At 42.3% G+C, this 25,394-nt stretch overlaps 1 protein-coding gene across 1 annotated transcript in view; it reads left to right on the forward strand.

The window, feature by feature from the left end:
- pik3r2 (phosphoinositide-3-kinase, regulatory subunit 2 (beta)) overlaps positions 1-25,394 on the forward strand; it is a 47,581-nt gene that overhangs the window by 10,368 nt on the left and 11,819 nt on the right. The window contains exons 2-9 of the mRNA XM_084057725.1: positions 681-1,620; positions 13,083-13,175; positions 16,390-16,461; positions 17,233-17,388; positions 20,297-20,507; positions 21,226-21,311; positions 23,909-24,011; positions 24,300-24,398. Of these exons, the coding sequence (XP_083913851.1) occupies positions 1,302-1,620; positions 13,083-13,175; positions 16,390-16,461; positions 17,233-17,388; positions 20,297-20,507; positions 21,226-21,311; positions 23,909-24,011; positions 24,300-24,398 (1,139 nt within the window). The 5' untranslated portion in view covers positions 681-1,301. The remainder of the gene's footprint in view (positions 1-680; positions 1,621-13,082; positions 13,176-16,389; positions 16,462-17,232; positions 17,389-20,296; positions 20,508-21,225; positions 21,312-23,908; positions 24,012-24,299; positions 24,399-25,394) is intronic.

Here is a 25,394-nt window from a genome sequence, read left to right on the forward strand (position 1 = left end):
GGGTGGTTGTTCGATTGATTGTTTGGTCAATATTGTCACATGCAATAGTTTTGGAACGGAGTTGGCTGCTTTTAAAGAATGCACCCTAAAACATTTGTGGGGGAACAGCCTTTTTTTCTTTCCTCACAGATTGAGAGAGAACCGTTGCAAAGGGTTTAGCATCTTTCGAAATTTTAAGACGTTTGAGAACCATAGTGCAGCGGCATTTTCATTGCACGCACACAGTTTGCGCAGTTTTGTCGCATGAATTTGTTCGGATTCCGATAATTGTTGGTGGAGTCGATTTTGCTTATTTTATTTTATTTTGAAAGTTCCTTGTTTCTGTGAAAGAGGTGATGCGTCAGTTAAGGCTGTGAGTGTATGACTGTACAGTGGAGGAAACAGAGGCTCCCGTCCAGGGACCCAGTCTGCTTTAGGTTATGACGCAGCAGCATCATCCGATCCCTCCATCCCAACCCAAGACTGCACAAACGCACTGAGCTGCCGCAGTTCGCCATTTTCATGCTCCGTTTTGGAGCTTTGCTCACATAGACGTGCGCCTCTGCGCTCACGACTCTTTCCGAATAACAAAGGTCTTCGCTCGATACAAATAATCTTATATTTTTAACAATTTTAGTTAAGTGTTGTTGTTATCGATTAGACTTATTGAAAGCTTTTTTTTTTACTTTCATGTCCTGCAGGTTGGTCTAATCCCTGTCCAGAACATGTGGGAGCCTGTGAGAAGTGAAGAGGATTAAAGAACCTTCCCACTCTGCCGTTCATCGTCCAATCACGCCACGCGTTTCGAGCGGGGAGAGCCAGCAACACGGGCCCTCGGCTGGTTGATGTTCTAGAAGGCAACGTAGAGCATTCTGGAAGGGTGCTCCGGCAGCGTCCAGCCAGTAGGTTTTTGCCGCTTGAAGGAGCATGTTGCCAATGCTCTCCCTCTGCTCCATCATTTGGCTAAACCGGGGTATCAAGCTGAGGAAAGTCCTCCAGTCCACCAACACTGGTCAGGTCTGAGTCAGCTGCCACAGTAGGCCTATCAGCTACCTACCTTATACTACTTCGGAAATGCTTCTAAGCTTCGGGTGATTGTTCTCCCCCCCCCTCCCTTTCCTCCCCCCCTCCCCTTTCTGAGTCACCACATCTCTACCAACAATCCCCCAGACAAAATCATCCCAAACCCTTTTTTTCTCTTTTTTTTGTTCTGGCGGTTGAAGTTCTGTGTTGCTGTACCCGTAGCGTTGCATCGGGACACGGGGGGTCCGCCGTCTTATCCCTGCGTCGGTGGCCATTTTGACTTTTGCTCATCTTTCAAAATGGCGGTGGAGGGCTTCCAGTACCGTGCCCTCTACGCCTTTACCAAGGACCAGGAGGAGGACTTGGACCTGCAGCCCGGCGACCTCCTGACAGTCAGCAAAGCCTCTCTGCTCTCTATGGACAACTACCAGGAGGGGGTTGTAGAGCACCCCGAACGCCTGGGCTGGCTCCTGGGTTTCAATGAGCGCACCAAGCAGAGGGGTGATTTCCCAGGGACTTATGTAGAGTATGTAGGGCCCGTTCGCAAGGCGCTGCCCTCCAGCCAACCCAGGTCCCAGAGGCCCCTCCCTGCTGCTCCCAGGACAGATACGTCTCAAGGTAAGCAACCTTGAAATGTATTAATTTTAGTCTATTGCACCTTTTGTGTGAGCGTGTACATTTGGGGCACTGTAATATTAAAGCAGATTTTCAGTAATTTGCTCATCTCACTAATTTATAACTAAGTTATATAATAAGAATATTTTTTTATTGTCACTTCCATAATACACACTCGGCATACATGGGAGCAAAATACCGCTCTCCGTAACTCTTGGTGCTTATCACATTAAAAACAACAGACACATTAAAAAGAGGCAGAGGTATTAAAAACATAAAAAGGAGTGAGAAAGCAGCAGTAAAATAAGGAAAAACAACATTGGTAAAAAAAAGAAAGAAGTGCTTTAATATTGATGATGAGCAAATGATGCAGTGTTTTGACAGTATCAGGGAACAGGAAGATAGTTTTTTTTTTACAACTTAGGTTTGTGCTACATGTTACTTTCGTAAATTATTGTAATAAGATGTATTAAAATGACATTGAGAATAATACAGTGTTACTTCAGCCTGACACTGATACTGAGTTTTTAGCAATGGACATAATCTTATATTAAAATTGGCTTAAGGGAGGACCGGCGGGCCGGCCGGCGGACAACGTCGTCACGCTCATGTCACTATGACTACTTTACTTTATTTGTTTATTTCTGGGACAATGCACGTTAAGGAAAATTCAATACATGTACAAGAAGTGAATCAATTTAACAATGTCATGTAAACATGCCGGATTTGTCTAGAAGCGAATTTCCATCGGTAGCTCCACAAACATCACAACAACATGACATAAATAATTAATATGGTTAGTTTTTTTATTTTTTTCCCCCACATATTTGAAAATAAATAAATGAATATATAAAAATTCATGTTTATTTATTTTTATGGACATTTGGCAGTGACCACAAATTGCACCCCCTGTTAAGAGGCGGCATAAGCCTTTCCTCATTGGAAACAGCTAACCAAATTCTATGGGCTGAATGAAGGCCTAATCCAGTTACCGACTGGACTCTCCTTTCCGTGTCTGGTCTTCATTCTGTCCGCCTGTGTGGCCCCCTTTACACCTAACATCAGCATGTGTCTCGGGCATCGAAGTTGCATCTGGAGAGGGCTTATCTGCACAAAAATGCATACCTCTCCTCCTGCATTATATTCAGTTCTTGACCCTCAACTCAACTCTGCTGCATTGTGAGGGGAAACGGGAGAGCTGGGGTGGGGGGTGGGGCAGGGGGTTGCAATAGCTGTGTTCAGCAGTGCAACTATGTGCCAAGACCAAGTTTAGTGATTTGAACAGGGCAACGGCTAATCAGATCTTCACAATGATTTTTGACGCTGAAAGTTAAATCAACACCCCAACAGAGGTGTTTTTTGTGTGGCTCTTGTCAAAGGCTGTGTGTGTGTGTGTGTGTGTGTGTGTGTGTGTGTGTGTGTGTGTGTGTGTGTGTGTGTGTGTGTGTGTGTGTGTGTGTGTGTGTGTGTGTGTGTGTGTGTGTGTGTGTGTATGAGAGTGTGAAACAAATGGCTGTTGACTAGTGGTGAAAAGTCTCTCTCTGATCCATTAGGAAATATTAGTCCAGTGTTCACAAAGTTCAATATCGCATTTTTTTCTTAGAGATAAGTACTGTGATCTTTTAAGTCTCTTTGCAGTTTGCACCGCCATGACTTCTTTGAAGGCTGATTCATACTTAGTTGCACACTGGTGTCGCCGCACAGTGGATGTCACGCTGACAGTTGCGATCTACAAGCCCACAGCGCGTTGCGCTGCATCGCATTCTGAGCTTGTAGATCAGCTATTTTCAGCTTGCTTCACGATGTGTGACCGAGTGTAACTCAGGCTTCAGAACACAGGCCCGATTGATATTAATTCATGATGGTCAAGAGAGGCTTCTTTCAACAGCAGCCACTTCCAAATCAAACATATACTTGGCATGAGCCCGGGCCTACCAAAAAGCAAGGCCAGCTTTAAGCTAAAACTTTTGATTTGCTACCAAAGTTCCTCCACACCCCCAAAGATTTTGTTCATTTCCTCCTCTTTCGAACTCCCTCCGCTTTTCCGCTGCAACCGGCCAATTTATTTCGAGGTAGAGCCACAAGTTCATTGGGCCAAAAGGGATAAAAAGATGATATATCATACTGCTTATGTGATTTGTACCGGGATGAAACCATACATTTCCCTTGTCAGGATCCATATTCTCCACAGTTCTCCTGTGTTTTTTTATGACAGATAGGCTCAGTACCACTGTGAGCACGTAGGCTGTGAACTTTGAATTACCTCTGGTCGGGCTGATTGACTATTCGTCATGCACAACAAAGTACACTGGGCCTCATTCGCATTCATTAGTTTGATTTCATTTCAATTCACTCCCTTGCCATTTATACTGAGAAGCCTTGATATGCGGGATGTCTAGTAGCTTCAGTGCAAGATAGAGCATGCATGCCCAAAACTCCCTTGGCTTTGTGTGCCATTGTCAAGAGGGATTTCTCAAAATGTCTGATAGGGAGAAAAATGTTAAAAGAAACAAAATACAAGCGCAACAAAGGAGAAAGGAGTTATGGAGTTATACAGGTAGAGAGGTAGGCTGTAACTAGAACTATGGAGGAATGGAAGCAATAATTAGTACCCAGACTCAGTGGTGGAAAAAGTACTCAAATTCTTTACTTAAGTAAAAGTATCAATACTGCAATATAGAAATACTCTGCTACAAGTAAAAGTCCAGAATTAAAAATGTACTTGATTAAAAGTACAAAAGTATTGGCATAAAAATGTACTTAAAGTACCAAAAGTAAAGTACTAAAATGTTGGAAAATAGCCGATCTACAAGCTCACAATGCGATGCGTTGTGAGCTTGTAGATCTGCTATTTTCAAATAGCCTAGGTATAAAATAGGGCTGAAGTGGTTAATGTATGTTTTATAATATAATATTTTGTATCTGAAAAGTACTAACTAGTAACTAAAGTTTTCAAATAATTGTAGTGGAGTAAAAGTACAATATTTGCCTCTGAGATGTAGTGGAGTAGAAGTAAACGTATTGGAAATTGGAAATACTCAAGTAAAGTACAAATACCAAAAAAGTGTACTTAAGTACAGTACTTAAGTAAATGTACTTAGTTACTTTCCACCACTGCCCAGACCTAGCCACCTCCTTGCAGTCACCTCAGACTTTCCGACAGTAAGACAGACCAGTTGGGCAGAAGAGGTTTGTCTGTCTCAGTTGGATAGGAGGGGGCAGAGGTACCAAGCGAAGTGCAGAGGGAAGGGAAGAGGCAGGGTAATGGTCGAAGAAAAGTTTGGCCAAGCACCAACAGTGCATTGTAGATTCGATTTGGGTAGGCCCAGATTTTACAGATATCATCTTCATCTCCCTGAAGGCAAAGAGACCCTGGTTGTCGGGTGAATAGCACTATTGTCAGTGTGCCCCACTTTGCTGTTCCACAGATTGCAACATTTGGCATTCGGGAGCAACATCGTGGCCTAGTGGTTAGGGACGTTGACCGACGGGTAAAGATCTCTGGTTTGAGTGTCCCCTGACGCTCATCCCCCAGCGGTCTATCGCTGCTCTTGCAACAACATACTTTGACATCATTTTTCAAGTAGTTTCGATTAACCAACTTTTCAAGTAGAAATTTGTCTGATATCAACTACTTTACTTATATAAGTAATTCAATAGTTTTACTTTCAGTATATTTCAGGGTAGGGTAGATAGACCTTTATTGATCCCAACAGGGAAATCCAGGTGTCATAGCAGCATGAAAAAGACAGAACAGATATAGGTAATAGTACGGCTACAAAAAAAAAGATGAATACAAATAAATCTAGGTAGATAGGTAGGTCTGACCTAGCCATCTGCTCTTGGAATCCTTACCATCAGCTTGCTGTTTCTCTACACTTTCCTGTCTAATGAAGATTAACCCATTAAGACCTGAGGCCGATTCTTAAACATTTTCTAAATTCTAACAGTTTTTTGAAAAAAAAAAAAGTTTCAAGATTTTTCAAAAATAGCAGATCTACAAGTTCATAGCGCTTGTATATCTGCTATTTTTGAATAGCCAAAGAAATCTTGAAGTGACACAGATGCGTTCCAAGTCTTAATGGGCTAATGAAGATAAAGAAAAAACTGACCCAAAAAAATCTAAATACAAATAAAATAAAAGGTTCAGGCTTCTGTGCAGGCCAATGCCTGTTCTCTCATGTAATGTGAATATTTGATAAGATTGATTGCTGGAAAGAGCGTCCCTACATGATCCGGAGCAACTGTCTGTGTGACATCCACTGCGTTGTAGTTGTACCTACGCTCTGCCGATATGTAGCATGTCACATGTGAATGCTATGTGTAGACTACATATGAGCCTAAGTGGCATGTGCAAAGAAATAGGCCTAAATTCCTTATTACCCTGTGTAATATGGCAATGAAGTGGTTTAAATTCCCAACGTAAATGGTGCTTCAATAGTTTCTTTCACTATCAATCTTCTATTTAGCATTCTGGAGATGAGATTTTCTTTTTTTTGCAAGTGTTAATTTCAGCCAACAAGGAGGTCATGTATGCATGCAGCACGATAACGTTGGCTCCACACACTGATTTTCATGGAAGAGATTTTCTGGTGAACGACTATTTCACCATCTTTTTGGTGCATGTTGTCTTTGATTGCAACTTTGATTGATAGCTGTAAATTACACTTTGACAGTCTTGCCAGATTGTGAATAAAATTCAACTCTGTACCCCTGACACCGAGGTGAAATGTTTCTCAACTCGTGGCGCAGCAGAAATAATTTTACAAACCTAGGGAGGGATTTTTTTCTTCTTTCTTTCTCTCTCTCTCTCTCTCTCTCTCTCTCTCTCTCTCTCTCTCAATCCTCCCTCCCTTTCCTCTTCCTGGCCTCACTTTTACTGCCTGCTGAAGTGAACCATGGCTTGGCATTTTTGCAAACTCCTCCCTTCTCCTTCTCTGCCTCACTCACTCTGTCGCTCTCTTCTTCTCTCCTCTCTCTCAATCCCCCCCCCCCCCCGCCTCTCTCTATTTCCCTCCGCTCTGCTTCGCATACATGTCTGATGCTGTCTCGGGGCAGCTATAAACCATGTAGCGGGGCCAGTTCTCAGAAAGGAGAGGCCTCGTCTCACTCTCCCAGCTCCACTCCCTGCTCCTTACCAGGAAAACGCTTTCAAAGAATCCATGGAGGGAGGGGGGGGGGGGGGGAGTGAAAAGGAGAGAGATATGGAGAGAGTGAAAAGGAGAGAGGGGAGGGTGGGGGGGGGGGCTTCAGTGTGAGAGCCAAGGCCTCCCCAGCCAACTGCAAATATAGGAACCAGCTGTATTTGGTTTCTGCTCTATTGTTGCAGGACTCTTTTGGAGTTTAGAAAATGTGGCATAATACACAGCAAACTCCTCAGTGCTAATTTAGAATATAGAACTGGAGCAACAAGTTAAAGTTACCGAGGATTTTACTATGTATGTTTGTTCATGGTATCAATGATTGGCAAGAATTGTTAATTCAATAAATTCTATCATAATTCCCTGTTGTTTCTTCAGAACAATTCCTCAATTAAGTATTAACTGCTTGCTCTGATCACTGAAGCAAACAAGAAAGTGCAAGAGAGCGTTCAAATGTTTATAGCATTAGGGGACTGGTATCAAGTTAAGTGACCAAACTGGCTAGTATGGTCTTCTTAAGAGCACAACTTGCCAGAATCCCTTGGATTTGCATGCTAGCATGGCAGTTACTTGACCTAAGTGTAACCTAATGATAATTTATTTCATATTTTAATCTACCTCTCATCAGCTGTTGTCTGAAGCACCTGAAAAAGCCTTGTGATGTTTTGCGTCCTCTGTTCCAAATTGTTCGACAGATCATTAGGTTGCATTAAGCACACCTCAGCAAGCCTAGCTTCTACCAGCACATTTATTTCACTCTGTTGCACTAATAATTAATTCCTCTTGTGAACAGTGGCCTGGGGCTTGTGAAACTTGACCCGGGCTACTGTAAATATCTCTTGTGTTTGACAAGAAGCGAGGGCTCATCTTCTATACATGTGTGGCTTTGAAGCACGTTGTGACAGAGGAGCTGCCGATGTGCTGGGTCATGATATATCGCCAGTCTGCATTGTTGGGATGCTCCGAACACATGTAGTCATGAAACCTGACCAGCCGCCGTACATACGCTGTCTTTACACACACACACACACACGCACACGCACACACACACACACACACACACACACACACACACACACACACACACACACACACACACACACACACACACACACACACACACACACACACACACACACACACACACATGCATACATACTGAGGCACAAACTCACTAACCTTGTCACCACTGTACGTTATGAGTGCATACTGTATGCCACCAACGTGAGTCCAAAAAAACCTTTTGGCCTTTTATGAATTTTCCATTTGTTTCCATGGGTTTGAAGTTATTATTAAAGGAATGCAATTAGAGGTCACCTCCTTGAGTGGTGTATTCCAACATATAGGAATAATAAAGGTTAAAACAAACAAATTAGAATGGCCTGAAACCTCACTTACCGTAGGTATAACGCTACTGTGAAGATGTTATTTGGTGTTTGCATAGACATATGGGGGAATTAGGGCTTTTAACGGAAAACTACAAACCGATATCTAATACAATGATGTTGCCTAGGGTACAATGTTAGGCAGCAAGTAGTAGACAATTGCATCACTTGCTCCTTCCTACCATGCAAACTCTTCACCAAAAAGCTAATGGCATTGTGGTCACCAAACACCAGTACCAAAAGAGTGTCCACCGTGTCTATTATCTTGTTAGGCTTGTTGTCTTGTCACTGATTTAAATTCCCAAAGCGGATTATGTGAGTCATTTCTCATTTAATAAAACCATTTACATTTTAAAACGGGTGCCGTCAACATCTCAGTGTTGTATAAGGCCATAGGCAATCAGAAATTTGGGCTACACAGAAAAGTCCTGAGGACTTGTTTCCATTGTGGTCCTATGTATTCAATTCATCAACATAGCATAAAAATAACACCAAAATACAATATCGTCAACAAATATACAACACTATATGTATGTCAAATGTAAGCAGTTATCACTGAATAACATGGATACATTCCAATGCTGAGACATTGAACTACTGTAAAATCATTACTAATGCTAGTATTTTTTTTATTTTAATTATTTCATTCTGTTCTACTTTTTCTATTTATTTATTTCCAGTGGTTTAACAGGACCGGGCAGACAGTGTGATCTTTTGAATCAATTATTATTTCTATGGAATTCTGCTATTCTTATTTACTACTATAAAATCTATTCTAATGCTAAGAATGCACTCCATTCTATTCTATTCTACCTTCTCCTATTTAGTTAGATATTTCCAGTGGCTTAACGTGACCCGCCAGACCGCCAGCTCTTATGAATTTATTCTTAATTCTTATATCTATGGATGGAGTGACTTCACTCCTGACCTTTGCACGACTATGTCGGATATGGAGAGAGAGAGCGATAGAGAGAGAAAATGAATGTGGGAGCGCCAGCCATGTCTTACATAAGCATTTTGATGGAGCAGATACAGCGGCAATATTTTGCTTCACATACTGTAGAGTCACCTTATCCAATGTACTTCTGCCTCGCCGCTGCCTTGCACTGAGTGGATGAAGTTAGCCAATGCAAACACGCAAGGACCACATCTGCTACACTTTGTCTGACCTTTGTGGGGCTTCCAATGCAAGCATAATGTTCACTTTACAGGCTCATTTAAAATGGCTGAATGCCATCTTCGTGAGTGTGTCTCGGTCGAGTGTTTCTCTCGATCGGTCGTGTCTTAGCTGTCAAATTTTTGCTACCATTACTTTATTGGGGCATTTCTGAGCAGAAACTGACAACCCTGCCTTATAATCACTCATATACTCATTCAAAGTGCAACAGTGCAAGGCTACAATATACATTATATATACGTACATATATTGTAGTATCTTATTTTTCCTTTCTATAGCTTTCTTTTTCTCTGCTCACTCCCTATCATTCACTCGGTGGCTGTGTCCCAGGACATGTCAAGTCATAGGCCTGTCTGTCTGCCTGCAAACTGCTGAGGAGGTGGTTCTAATTTACTAATGATAAGTTGCTGTTGCTCCTCTCTCTCTCTCTCTCTCTCTCTCTCTCTCTCTCTCTCTCTCTCTCTCTTTCACTCTTTCCAAAACCCTGAGAGAACTACAGGACCACAGCTGCTTTCTAAAGGAAAGGAAAAAAAAGAAAGAGAAAATGAACTCTTCCTTTGCACGAAATTCGAAGTTTTGTCTAAGTGTTTTTTCCTTTCTATTAGAAGAGTACAGCTGATATGTATGTGTAAGTGCGTGCGTGCGTGTGTGCAATAGAGAAAGTTCCTTCTCCTCTAGGAGAATCTGGCAACTTCTTATTTTTTTCTTCCCACCCACCTCCCTAACTTTTGGAATACATGTGTTTGGTGGTTTTATAGCCTATATTTGTGCTTATTTCCCTATTTCATTTGATTTCCCTATTTTATTGGCTGCAGCCCGCCCAAACCCAAGTGTATATGAGGTCCATGCAGGCCACGTCTGCGGACGGCGTTCAGCTCGGTTGAATTGAATAATCACTATATTTTACTCTCCAAAGCAATAACTTTTGCATTGTGCTGTTGCACGCCTGGCCTGTGCCTGTATTGTCTGCCTTTATGGCTATCCAGCCTCACTTGGGGCGAGTTTTTAATGAATCTTCATGAGGATTTAATTAAAGAAAGACTCGCTGTGGAAATAAACATAACAGAGTAGGAAGATTAAGTCGGACCATCAGTGCATCTGTCACTCTTTAATGGCTGTGTGTGAAAATAGACAATCTATGAAAATCCTATTCATTCCACCTGTGATCGTGTGCAGTGCACACGTGCTGTATGAACAAGTATTTTTGCAGTGCACACATGTACATGTATTTGTACGTGTATATAGTATGTGTGTGAAAAAGCCCCACTCACCCAAGGAAGGAGGGGTGTGCTGCCCACTGTTGGTGGAAATTGTAGCCAGCCTAGTGGTGGTTTTGTGTATAGTTTTGTCCTTTGAGCTTGCCATAGTTCTTCGATTTGTTCAATGCTTGCAAGACAGCAGATGAGAGCATGCTGGATTATCATTTCTTTTGGTTAAACCTTGGTCATATAGGCAGTCATATAAACTGTAAGAACATTCCTTTATTTTTCTTGTAGTTTTGTTTTTAGTTTTTCTTTTTAAATGTTAGAGTAGACTATAATTGTTTTAGCCCAAATCTTTCTCCTAATTTCATGTCAGTTAGCCCTCCACAAACATTTCTGTAATGCCACTGCTATTGTACCCTACTGGCTCCACCTGCCCGTGAGGAGCCCCCACCAGGAGGATGTAGCACCTCCGTCCTACTCCTCCCGTTCAACACCCCCAGGTGACAGGCACCATCCCAACCTGTAGGAGTCGCTAGCACAGTGACAAAAATGGTCCTCGCCACCTGGCTTCCCTCCCCCTAACACGGGGTCAATTGAGTTTGTATAAACGTTCGGCTAAGCCGGATGCACCGTGGTGCATTCGAACCCCAGGAGTCCGCGCTAGTGGACAGGTACTTAACCCCCTATGCCAACCAAGGGACACATTTTCTTTTATTTAGGTAGTTGTAAGGATGTTAATGCTCATCTAATAATTTATACTAGCTGACAGTTTAAAGGTTAAATGTAAATAGCATCAAGCTAATCAATTGACATTGTGTTTTTGCTAGTTGCATGTAATTTGTGTAGACTATGTTTGTTGGAACTGTAGCAGTTTGATTTGAGCTACATTGTAGCTCTTACAATGTGTTTGTAACGGCTACATTTTCTGTATTTCAGTTTTACAGCTTTACCCACGTATCAATGAACAGCCTCTTCTTAACATCGGTTTCATGTTCACTCGAAAGACCGTTCGCTATCTGCCAAACTGGCCAGTCAGTTACACCTAGGGAGGTCAGACTAAGGGGCCATCCTGCCAAAATGTCCATGGGCGATAAAGGCAAGGCAGAGGGCTGTCTGTTTGCGTGCTAGCTGGGTGCTAAAGCTAATGAGAGTTAGAGACTCTGCCAAGCAAAGATTCCATGTTTAACAGGATGGTGTGGACAGGGGGCTGAAGAGAGAGAGAGAGAGAGAGAGAGAGCGACAGAGAGAGAGACAGACAGTGAAAGATGTCGGGAGAAAGAAAAGTTGGAAAAGAAAAATAATTTAAGAGAGCAAAGGACACAGAAAGAGAGAGAGAGAGAGATTAAGGCAGACAGAGAGAAATGTGAGAAAGAACACGAGAGCAAAAGGACACAGTAAGAGAGACAGAGAGATTCTGAGAAAAAGAGAGCAAGAGCCAGAAAGAGACTGAGCGAGCGAGGGAGGGGGGGGTGTAGCGGAATGTGCTGACGCGGCGTTTCTTGCCTGAACTCCCCAAATTAATAATCAGTGGTGGTTTAGCCGAGCCGTGCCAGGAGCAGCAGCCTGCTGCCAAAGCCCCGGCCAAGAGCAGGACCAGACCCTCCCTGTTCCCAGCCCCCACCTAAACCCCTCCCAGTACACGGGCCCCCAGCTCTGGGCCTGAACGTGGAGGCTCCGCTTCCCCCGACCCGGCCCGGGCCAGGGCCTGAAGCCTGGTCGGGGCCTGGCATGCTGCCATGGGGCTTTTGCTTGCTCAGGAGTTTTGATTAAATCCTTTATTGTACTCCGCTCACGCAAAGGGCCAAGGCGAAACGCTGCACAGGACAGACCAGAGAGGCTAGGGAGAGAGAGAGAGGGAGAAAAGAGAGGGGGGGTATGAGGTCTCTTTCTCCCCCTTTCTTTCTTTCTTTCTTTCTTTCTTTCTCCCTCTCGCTTTCTCTCTGACTGAAAAGATGTTTGATTTAGTCTATGGGGAGCTGTAAAGTAGATACAAAGTTTTTGTTCACATCAGCAGTGCTGGATCTGTCTTCTCCCCCACTCTGTTTTCATTCTCCTGACCGAAGCCCCCGTTCTTTGCCTTTGTACACTATCTTTTGCTTTTCTTGTCTGTTTACTTACTGTACATGTTATTATTACATTGCAAATGGATGTCATCTGTAAAATGTATTTACTAATATGTAGTTAACTGTGCATGAGTGTGTGTGTGCATGTTAATGGCTTAACTAACAGTGTACTGTATTTGTGTTCAGGATTACATTTGGCTAGATACACTGTGAAGTATTGCCGGACAGTTTTACGTTGTAAAAAGACACTCTTTTCACAAAAGGGCCAAAAAGTAACTTTTTTTTGTCTAACGACCAGTGAAGCCTATACCTCATACCACCGCTTCCTCTGATTTTGCAGATAAACAACGACTTTCTCTACGGGCTGTAGAATATTTGATAAAGTGCTTCTTAGTTGACTGTGCCATTGTCAGAATGTTAACCCCCCCCCCCACTGTGGACTGTTGGAGGCTGCCTGTCAGAAGCATAACTGTGATCTGTGTGGTTGTTAACAGCTGTTCCGGTGGCAGACCTGAGCGAGCAGTTCACACCACCAGAGACGGCTCCCCCAGCCCTCGTCAGCTTCATCCAGGCCATAGAGAAGAGAGGTACAGCCATGAAAACCAGCCAACTTTTTCTCTCTCTCTCTCTCTCCCTCTCTCTCTCTCTGTGTTTTCCCGTCTCATCTTTCTGTCTCTCCTTCTGTCTGTCTGCTTTAGTTGCCTTCATGTCCTGAATTCTCACTCTCACGTGCACTCACACTTTTCTTAACCACTTGGGTCTATACTTGGCCCCTTCTTTTTTCCCTCTACACCAAATCTGTTTGCGGAAAATAGCTATTTTTGCCAAATATTCGCCTATTATGACATGCCCAAGAATAGGGAACGCTGGGGTTCATGTGGTGAAGAGTCAAATACCGGCATGTAGTATGTTGGGTCTGGCATGGGTACTGTATGCAGTGGTACAAACAGACCAATTGGAAGACACACAGGTGCGTCTTCTTTATTGTATCCGCCAGGAGACTATGTTTTCACTTTCCGCCCCCCCACCCTCGGCCAAGCTAACATTGGTCAAGCCTCACGTGACACTGTAGGATCTGGAGAGAATTTTACAAACTGTATTTTCCCTACAGTGCCAGAATTTTTCCAGCAAAGAAATTTGCATAACTTGCTGGAATGGCAATGGGAGAGACCGTTTTCACGTGCCCTCCTTGGCAGCAAGAGTTCTAGTATTGCCTGATAAGCGACTATTTTCATTTGTTTATGTTCTAACGGTAGTAACTTTAGACTGGCGCGAGAGGTGACTGTAAGCACGCGAGACTGTAACTTTAATCCATCGAAAGAACAGAGGATAACAAAGGATATTTTCTTTCTCTCTCTCTCAATCATTCATTATCACGGGGATAAGGGGGTTAACAGGTGGAGCTGGCAGATCTGTTTCTAGCCTAAAATCTCAAGACATATCTTGAATGTCAACTTAATCGATCGTTCTTTTTTTAAACGGCCACTTATTCAATCATATTAAAAACAGCTGTGTGCTGCCTGCAGGTGTTCCGACTTGCGAGCACTGTGAGCACTGTGACTCTCTCTCTCTTTTCTCTCTCTGAGGGAGTGAGACGCTCACACCCACCCTCTCCCTATAACAGAGCTAATTTTACTTACATCGTAGTTGGACAAGCCATCCCCATGCAACATTTATTCTCAGAGTTATGTCAACATTGCTTTGAAGCATTTTTGTCACTGAACAGTTTTGGCAACCAGGTATGTACAGGCAGCCTGTCACACGCTCGCTCTCTTGTTGAAACCAATGCTCGCTCGACCACGATGAACGTTAGAACGTTCTCCCACTCGACACTCTCTCTTTATCTTTGTCAACGTCATCACGCTATCCCAGTACTTTAATTTCGAGCGTTTTCACAGGGGAAATTGAATTCCGCCAGTACATTCCGGAAGAATTACTGGGAAGCATGCCGTAAAATTTCGAACACCAAAACTTCCGCCACACAAGATCAGTGCTTGTTTTCACATGAGATGAATTTCAAAATTTCCACTATATTTCCTGCACTTTGGCTAGTCAAATTATGTCCTTAAGCTCTATTTTATACTTTGTTGCATGGCGGTGTCAATAGCAGACCCACAAGCTCACAAAGTAAGGTCTTGTTAGCATGTAGATGTTCTACTTTTGGCTTTTTTTTTAATTTCTTTCTTTTTTTTTTATAATTTAAAGGTAGGGTAAGTGATTTACTTTGGTTAAAATAGTGTTGAATAGCTCTATATTCTGATAGTACTCATTGCTATAGAGTGTTTGTTCAGTAAAAGAAGTCTCCCTTGTCTCTCCAGCTCTTTATTAAACAGAAAATGCATTTTCAGTGTTCTCTCCTGATTGGCTTACATTTTGTCACCTACCTGAAAATGTTCTATATTCTGTTTACTAAAGAGCTGGAGAGACCCCTGTGACCGAACAAACGCTCTATAGCAATCATTACTATCAGAATATAGTACTTTAACCTTTTTATCAAAAAACAAAAGAATTATATATATTTTTCATATGAAAATATTTTCCTATGATGACATGGCCAAAATAAGGACACCAAGTTGAAACAACACTGGATTAGATAGTGGCGTAGATAGTTTTTCTTTCTAGGAAGTGCTAGTGTAACTGTAACTCAGCAGCATTCTCAGTCTGTTTTTTGCATCACTGAGTGCCCAGTAGCAGCAGCAGTAGTCCATTCACACTGCTTTATTAACAAATTACACTCAGGAGGACTCCATTCACAGTTTTTCTTTTTTTTTCTCCTCTCTCTCTCTCTTTCTCTCCCTCTCACTCACACACACTCACACACACACACACACACACACACACACACACACACACACACACACACACACACACACACACACACACACACACACACACACACACACTCACACTCACACAAAGGCTCTTGGATACATACGCTACAAACATACACACACTCTCTACTTTTTTTTTTTAGCCCACAAGAGAAATAAAATTGTCTTGGAAGTCATCATATGGCTTTTCTTACAAGGAAGTAGCCCTTCAACTGCACTCTCTCAGCCATCGTGGGTCTTGGGTTATATATGTTTTAGGAATACAGAATTTAGACCGAGTGGTCTTGGTATTTAGCAAAATGTTCTCTTAGCAGCACTAAAACGTAGAGTCTCCTCTTCGGTCCCAGAGCTGTAGCTAGCTATAGCTCTCCTGGGCGTAGTCATTTGCAGAGACATTTATTTGTATTGTGTCTCAGCTTTCTCAGTGCTATTAAACCACTTAAACCCCAGCATCTCTAGGGAACATGCGTTGAAAATAACCGATCTACAAGCTCACAACGTGGTGCGTTGTGAGCTTGTAGATCGACTATGTTCGGCGAAGAGATTTTGTGTAGACTGAAAAAAGACCATTAAAATGTTTAGTAGGATTAACCGTTGTACCCCTAAATGTCTGTCATCATGCTACCGCAAGTTTTGTAGCCCAAGTCAAGGAGCCATGCATGAGGAGGGGCCCACTTCACAGGAAGAAGTTTATGTCTTTAGTGTATAGCTTACATTCATGGATGTGTTTCGTCTTCTTAATGCATTGAATGCACAGTTGCGCATTTAATTCCACATTATTCCTCCCTTCTTCTAGGAACATAGTGCTGAAATGCACTACTCTGCTCAGTTCTTCTCCTTTTCTTTTCTACTCTGCTTTGCTCGATTCTGCAGTTTATTTTTGTACTTTACACATCAAATATATCTAATGTTAATCTACAGTATGTATTATTTCTTCCTATTATCTACCCTATTGTCAACCTTTTTTTAGGTCTGGACTCCAAAACACTGTACAGGACTACTGGCTCACCTCCAGACAGTCCAGTATACAGCCTGAGTACTGGTGAGTTGGCAGTTCCATGGTAACATTACTTCACTAAGACAATAGATCACTCTTTACTTTGTAGCCTGTAAATTAGATTGCAGGTAGTTAATGGGTATAATAAGATAACAATTATTGATTGATAAGCAATACTGAGAGTTTTGAGTTTTTATATAACAATAAAAGTACATGTTAATTTAGCTTGTTACGAAGTAAACAGATCTACACTGCAGTTACATCTGCTGCGGGTGAGTGATAACTTGTATGGAGATGTCAACTATTCAGTAAAGATATCTGCTAATTGTAATACAATTGCAAGTAAAATGATCAGTAGTTAATTTGTGGCAATGGTCATTAAAAGATATCGATATCCTAGTCAACTACCCTGTAATATACCAATTAAAAAACAGAAATTACAATTTCAATAGCATGTTACATGCTGCAAAGTTGAATCTGTATACTTTAGTGAACTGTCCTCGACTAATATAAAGCACCAATTACTGTATAAATAACATGTAATTACCGTACTCATATAACTTAACATTTAACTTTTTCAACTTTTTGTCTTCCATTTTGTCTTTGGGTTAAGTAAGTCAAACCTTTCTGGTCAGACCTATTGTAATCATTTTCACAACAGAAAAACATTACTTTCTATAAGCCTCTTCATTTATAAGATAGAAATGGCACCATGACAATGCATGCACCTCAATGTATACTTATTATGAATGATTGTTTAGATTATTAATTGTTACATTTGAAACATGTGTGTATTCGTCTGTGCTTCGTTCACAGAGAGTGAGCTGGCTGAGAATGATATAGGCTACCTGTCGGGGTGCGTCCTGAGCTACCTGAGCGACCTCCCATCACCCGTCATCCCTGCCGCTGTCTACCCAGACCTGCAGGCAGCCGTCACGTTACAGCAGCAGCAGCTGCTACAGCAGTCTACAGGTCAGTGTTAACCACGTTAATATATATACCCCTGGCATCAGGGGCATAGTGGTCTAAATGTGCAGTTATACAGTGTAGCGCTGGGCGATATGACTTCAAATCAATATCACGATTATTTCAAACCTTTGCCTCCATTACGATTCATAAGTATATACAGTCCTTAACGTGGTTAATCAGACTAATCGATTTAGTTGATTATAAAAAAGTCTATTTGAACTTTTTATTTTCAATATATTTTTGGTTAATTGCCCAGCCCTAATACCACTTACACCCACCTTTTTAGACCAGTGCCACGCACATGCTCATGCTCATGCCCGCACATGCACGGGCGTGCACACACGTGTCCACAAGACTGCGTGTTCCCATACTGTCACACCGTTTTTGTTGTTTATGTACTGTGTAAGTATGGGGTGGAGGAGGAGGGTTGCAGGGACTGGGGTAACAACTCAGATTGATAGGGTGATTAAAGTTTTCTTTTCGCTCTCGAAAACCGGTTCCTCCAGTCTACGATGAACGCGTGTTAATTGTCTTTAATGTCTGTCTGTCTGTCTCCATCTCCATCTCTGAAACTAAAATAGAAACAAGTTCAATAAAATAAAAATTGACAAGACTAGAATTACATATAAAACCATCTTTGTTTTTGTTTTTCCACCATCACATCTGTTGACATGCATTCTATTATCTTACCTTTCTTAGCAATCAAGGCAAAAAATGGTCTAACTTTGCTTATGCACAACGTAACAAAAATGTATCAAACTAAAATGAATATTTCATAATGCTGGTCGGAGCTAGCCTGTAAACCAGGCCCTTAGGCAGATTTGGTCTGGCCCCACTCGGTTGTGATTGGATTTAGCTTCCCCCTAAGTTGTGAGGCACCAATCAGGGCCCAGTATGCAAATGTAGGGCGAGTTTATCACCAGAGGCATTTTTTTTAAATCAGCCCCTTGGAAATGCAGGTTCCACACAGAGATTCGAGACTAATATCTACGCAGTGATATTAGTCTGGCCATGGCAGGCTAGGTTGAAGCGTCGCTGTCTGCATGTGCTCATGCACATGTTCGTGCACATGATGTCATTAAAATAGCGTAGCCCCAGCTACAAAATCCCCAGTATACCACTGCCTGGTACCCCTATTCTGGGTTTGTCACAATAGGCAAACATTCAGAGAAAAAAGCTGATATTGTACATCGGTTGCGTTCACCAAAAAACATGTTGTGACGAGTTGTGATTTGGTGTACTGTACAGACCCCTGGGGGCCCCCAGTCACTCAAATATATATGATTTAAGTGGTTAACTAGTAGCATGAGCAAAATATATTCTTTTTTTCGCACACATCTTTGTGCTTATGATCAAATACAAGCAAAACTGAGCATCCTTTATACCCGGGGGACTTCTGATGCTTATACATACAGTATCAGCAGGCATTATCTAGGGAAAATTCACACCCTAATTCTAAATGGGATCTATCCATCACCATCCATTATGGTGATGGATCTTTTACTTTGTTTTAAGTTAGAACATGTTAACTAATTGCCACGGAATAAATACATTAATTCCTGCATCTACCGTCCCCTTTGCCAGCGAAAACTTTTACTGTACCTTTGAAAAATCATGGAATATTCTCTGTGACCGCCGTCCTCACAGAGATCGGCTCATTACACGCACGGGGGTCCGGTAGAATCGGGAATGTGTCCGGCCGCGATCCTCCATTCCAGAGCTATGGCCGTTTGAATGTGGCTTGTTTAAAAAAAAAAAAAAAAACTTTTGTGAATCTTTTAATGTTTGCAAACAAACAGCGGGAGTCCTGCATCCCTGCATCCGCCATCTTTAATATTATTTAATGGAGTTACACCTCCCTCTGGTGGTGCACCTGTCGATGTAATCACGCATTACGATTTTGTTTGACAGGAAGTAATTAAGGTTTGACTTTTAGTGACATTTGATATGAAAAAATCTTAGTTTAGCAGTTTTTTCTTCTTATTTTTTTTTCACCATAATGCTAGATTTGTAATAAACAAACCATAATTTAATTGTAACTAGCCATGTAAATATTTCCCTGTCATAGCAGCCTGGTAAAAAGCACCGTGTCATGAGTAAACGGTACATCTCCAAGCTCCCGCCTCCCCCCACCACCACCACCCACATGCACTCATCAACTTCCATTATAGAATTGCACGGGACTCCTAAAAAATTTGCCATGAGCTGCCGATGACGTGTTTGTTTTGTGCGGGGAGAATGTCGCCCCTTCATAGCTTCAATGCATCCAATCTGAGTAAAAGGTTTGCACGAGGCCCAGAAATGAGCTCAGCCATGAGCTGCTGCTGCTGCTGACTGAGGAAGGTTGACCCTCTCAGCCCCAGAGAATGGAGCCAAGTGTGGAGAGGCGATGAGCTCATCGAGGCATGTCAGCAATGCTGCAGCTGATTCTCCTGAGCACAGTACACGGCCATTATCCAGTTATACTTGACCTATTTACCTATTTCACCCCGGACAGGGTACATCGAGGATATCATCAGAACACACACCTCGCCTAATACTAATGACTTGAACCCTAGCATCCCTATTATGGGGCTATTTTGGTAGGAGATATTTAGTGTTGAGCGAAAAAAGGAGGAGACATAGTATAGAGCCCTTGGGAATCCGGTCAACAGAGTATAGGGTTTGAGTCGCTGCAAATGCCCCTGGTAAGAGCCCAAACGTGTGCGCACACCTGGCATGGAATACTAAGCGCAAATTCCTAATTTCTTTGTTTGACAACTTTGTGTTAGGCAATGCTATTGCAATGGATAAACACCATCCATCAGGTGCTGCCAAGCACTAAAACAATGTTACACCCACCTGCTACTTATATGAATTCAGCATCATTGTAAGATACCATAGAATATGATTGAAATTCACCCCATGTCAGATGGCGCTGTGGCGGGCAGTCGGGGTCGAGAGGTGAGCCAGGTCCTAGAGAACTCCACCAGTGTGCCGCTCCACCACCACCTCACCCTGCAGTACCTCTTGACTCACCTGGCTAAGGTCACCCAGGGACAAGTCTGCAACGGCCTGGACACACACACACTGGGGCAGATCTTCGGACCACTGCTGATAAGGACAGACCCATCCAGCTCCGGGTGAGTTAGATGCAGACAGTGTCATCAAGAGACCAGGAACTTAAAGTAACACTTTAGTAGCGGTTTGGGTTGTTTTGCGATGATATAACTCCAAATATTGGCAAATATATCTTCAATAGTTGCTCTGTTGATTCAAAATGGATAATCAAAAAAAAACTCCCTATTGAGTTACAAACTGCAAACAACACAGGTTTCGGCATTGAGTTTGTGAGACGGATCATATACCATAAAGTGATATATATTTCTGTCGTAGTGTAAAACTACGGTTACGTATTGTAGTGCAGGCACATGCAACAATGCCCATCTTACGTAAAATGAAGACGGGATGTCCTTTTTTTCAAGCTCCCAAGCCACTAAAAGGAGCCAAAATACATGCAAGAATCACCTTTGTTGCACCTCCAACTCACTCATGTTGCCTTCCCCTCTTTACACGTACTAGGGTGACATTTATGTACAGTACTTAAAGTAATTGAAGTTATCTCGCAGGATGGCCAGGTAACGACACAACCCAAAGCTCTACTAAAGTGTAATTGTGCTTTAAGGGTGGTTTTACTTAACTTTAGATGTCTGGGCTCTCCACCTTTAGATAATCTGTTAGGATGCAGTTGAGGTGGGTCACTGGGGTGGGGGGTTAAATTCAGAGCAGGTGTTAATCTGATTTCTCAGGATGTTCTCCTGAAGCTGCTTTAGATTGACTGATTTGCTGATTGATTGGCAGGTTGTCATTGGAGGAGGACTTCCCTGCCCTGGCGGTGGAGAGGCTGCTGATAGAGAGGACAGCAGAGTATGATGTCACCCCCCCAGGTAACATGATGTATAGTAAACCAGAGCAAAATGTGTTTTATGCTACAGTACACCCAGCAATATCTAGGGCTGTCACGGTTATGACATTTTACTTCACAATTAATTGTCAAATAATTGCGATTAACGAATTAATTGCATGTCGTTAAAAATGGCTTTTAGGCTTTTTTTTTATCTACACTTTTTTGTAACCCATTTTTTCACCCAGTGCCAATTGCCTATGTAATCCTGGGCGCTACTCTCCCTCTGCCAGCCTAGGGAGAGCCCATAACTGAGCTCATGCCTCCTTCAATGCATGAGCAAGCCGCTTCTTATCACCTGACAGGGGGGAGTTTCCCTGGTAGGACGTAGGGCGTGGAAGGAACACGTTATTCCAACCAGTTCCTTTCCTCTCCATCAGGCGCCCCGGCTGACCAGGGGGAGGCAGTATAGAGACCAGGATTACTGCATGTTTTTTGTGAGGGTACCTACCCTAGGGGACATGGGGAGAACATGAAAGGCCCTTTCGCCACGTTTCGGCATGTTTTGAGCTTGTAGATCTATTTCCACAATGAAATGCTTGAAAATATGTGAGCATTTTTAACATGGAAATGAATATGATGATTATTACATTACAGTCATTTAGCAGACGCTTTTATCCAAAGCGACTTACAATAAGTGCATTCAACATAGGTAGGGAACGAAAACTACTAATCACCAGAAGTCTTAAGTGATTATGACGATTATGCAATAAATAATTGTGATTATCTCAAATAATTGCAATTAGGCGATTATGAAATAATTGTTACAGGCCAGCAATATCCTGAGTGTTAATTTAACTCAGAAAGTGCAAACATTTACAGTCTATTTCAAAATTTTTAGAGTTCAGTTAACACTCATGGTTTTACTGTGCAGCACTGTTTGACAGTGTAGACACAAGCAAAGTAAGGGATAAGATGCAGGTCTCTGAGAGTTGGAATTGAACCAGGGACATTGTGGTTATGTGGTTGGCGCACTAACCCGTTGAGTCACCCGGGCGCCTCGCCAGTGATGCATATAACATGCACTGTAAACTCCTGAGTGTTCATTTAACTCTGAAAGTGTACAAATGTAACTAAATTACTGGTCCATTTGGTTGCATTTGTACATGCTTGGAGGTATAAATGGGTAAATGAACACTGAGGATTTTACTGTGTACCCTTCTATTTTATTACAACTACTAAACAACCTCCATTTTAATCTGCATTACGAGGGTTCACTCACACCACATTAAATATGTTAGCACAGTGGAGGACTCTTAATGATTCATATTTACTTAACACTTTCAACCTGGTGTCTGTTTTTCGGGCATGTCATTATAGTCGAAATCTAACCAAAAATGTCCATACATTTCAAAGATTTTAAATTTGTGAAAATAGCAGATCTTCAAGCTCACAACACATCGTCATGCAATGCGTTCTGAGCTTGTAGATGGAGTATTTTCGCTATTTTCTAAATTGGCCTTAAAGACATATTTGGTGAGTACCAAAATAACGACTTTTAGCAACCTCTGCTGGTCACTATCGTCATTGCAGGTCTTTAGCGGATTCCTGCATTACCCAGAATTCCTTTCGTTTTCACTGGAAGGCGGAAGCGTTTCAAAAAGCGTTCTTTTTGTTGTTTTATACTATCTGCGGATCGTTTCTCTTAGCCAGTGGAGCTTTAGTTACCGTGAGCTGTGCTTTCTTTTGCTGTTGTTTTTCCATCTTCAAATCCTATAAAGCCATAAAAACAGTGAGAAATTCCTTTTTGTTACTAGCGCGGTAGTTCCGGGGAAAAACGCGAAACCGGTGCATTTCCGTTTCCGTTTTCTGGCCGGATGACGTCATTTTCGCTGGAAAGACGCCCCTGTCCACTTTCAATAGAAAATATGTTTATAAAAGGCTTTCGGGGGTGAAATTCATGAAATGGGTGTTGTGAAACATGTGCCACTCACAAAATATATAAAATCTAACTAGTATTACTTTAAAGTCATACTGTGTTGGGATGTAACAGTAAACTAGAACTGTTCGCGACAGCTGAGAAAAAATAAAACTAGAGAACATTAATTATCTCACTTACTACCGATGGCCAATCCAAGTAGGTACTGTACATAGGTTATGTGTGGTTGAAAGAGAGAGAGAGAGAGAGAGAGAGAGAGAGAGAGAGAGAGAGAGAGCGTGCATGACATGAAGGAGAGTATTAAGTTAACAGTGAACGCACCAGTCATGGCCATGCACTGCGTACAGTTTAGTTTATCAGACCGTCACCACAATACTGTGGTTTGAGACTCCTTCACCAGTACGACTCTCTTTTAAAGCTACATATCACACCTCTGTGATATCCATGGGCTCTGTTTGTAACTGTTGTAAACCTAAAAGAGAACGTGCGTGTCATTCCCAAATTATTCCCAAATAGACAATGTCACAAAGCTAACAAGCTAATGGCCTTTGTTTTATGCATCCTAATGTCATTTTATAATTGTGTTTCCTTTGCTTGATATTTTGTGTAAAGCACATTGAATTGCCTTGTTGAAATGTGCTTTATAAATAAAATTGCCTGTGTGTGTGTGTGTGTGTGTGTGTGTGTTTGTAATCATTCAGCTCTCCCAGCCAAGCCATTGAAGTCTAAAGTTACGCCAACAGCCATGACAGAGATATGCAGCCTGCTGAATGAAGCTGAGTGGTACTGGGGAGAGATCTCTAGGTAAAACACGCACGCACGCACGCACATACACACACACACACACACACACACACACACACACACACACACACACACACACACACACACACACACACACACACACACACACACACACACACTTTTCCCACAATTTCTGTTTTGTGTGATATGTTTCTTTTTTCACTAACTCAAGTGTGCTCTATTATATGAGAATATTTTGTCACCCTCATGCAATAAAATCTCAGTTTCCTTCTTTGGGTGTAATTACTGGTAGTTTTAACAGTATGGTAATGTGGTGTCTGTTTTCAGAGAGGAGGTGAATGAGAAGCTGCGAGACACGCCTGATGGGACATTTCTGGTCCGTGATGCCTCCAGTAAACTGGAGGGAGAGTACACCCTCACCCTCAGGTCAGCTGCACACATTGTTGATGACAGTGTATCTAGTGTCCAATCTGGTCTGCTTCAAATACCTTTGTTGACATTGTCAACCAGTAAGTGTCTTACCCGACACCAGGCTCTATATTTCTCAATGGAAGAGTAGAGAGACTACCTCCAGCCACTGCGAATGTGCCAGTTATATTGTATTAACATTTTTTTTCCGGAATGTAGCTTTAAGTGTTCAGTCCAAAATAAGGCATTGATCAGTTGAAAAACTAATGTTTTCTAAATACGCAGCTCTTTGAAGCTTTTGAGATGCGTACACAATTGGTAGCCCTTTTGCGTACCATTTTGACAAGGACGAATCATTTACTATTCTCTCCCTATCTATATGCATCTAGAATGCCACTGAATTGGCAGAAGTGGACAAAGCACCACTCGGCTCGGGAACTAGCTCGGCTAGCGCATTGATCCGGCTGAAGTCCGCTTCTGACTGCCTGCCTCTTTTTGATGTATTTAATGGTGTTTATTAAAGTTGAGCCTACATCGTCTGCATTATGTGCCAAGTAGACTGAAAGAACGAGCCCAATCGATGGTCTTGAAGGGCGGATCCAAACCCAGGCGCTGGATTCCAGCGCCGCTTCCTATTGCTTCACCAATCTATGTCGTCCCCCCCCCGCCCCCCCGGCCTGTGCGCGGAGCACGCTGACGTCACCAAATGTAGAGCGACGCCCCTCTGCACTCTGATTGGTTAGGAGATAACAAGGTCCTAAGACCAGCGTTCCTGCAAGGTTCTCCCAGCCTTTTTTTCTTTTGAAAAAAAGGCATGGGTTTCCAAGGCTATGTGCCAAGTGACGTGGACTACTAATTGATTCAAAAATCAATTTATTGTTATGTACCAGTACATTACCCAGTGTCACCAAGTGGGTCCTGACCAAGTGGCATGTACGCCGTAAAACAACTGTTCCTACTTGTTAATTCCTTTGTTATGATGTACTATTACTGTTATTATATAAATACAAACCA

Source organism: Gymnoscopelus microlampas (genome assembly GCF_963454915.1).
Source record: "Gymnoscopelus microlampas genome assembly, chromosome: 5".
NCBI lineage: Eukaryota > Metazoa > Chordata > Actinopteri > Myctophiformes > Myctophidae > Gymnoscopelus > Gymnoscopelus microlampas.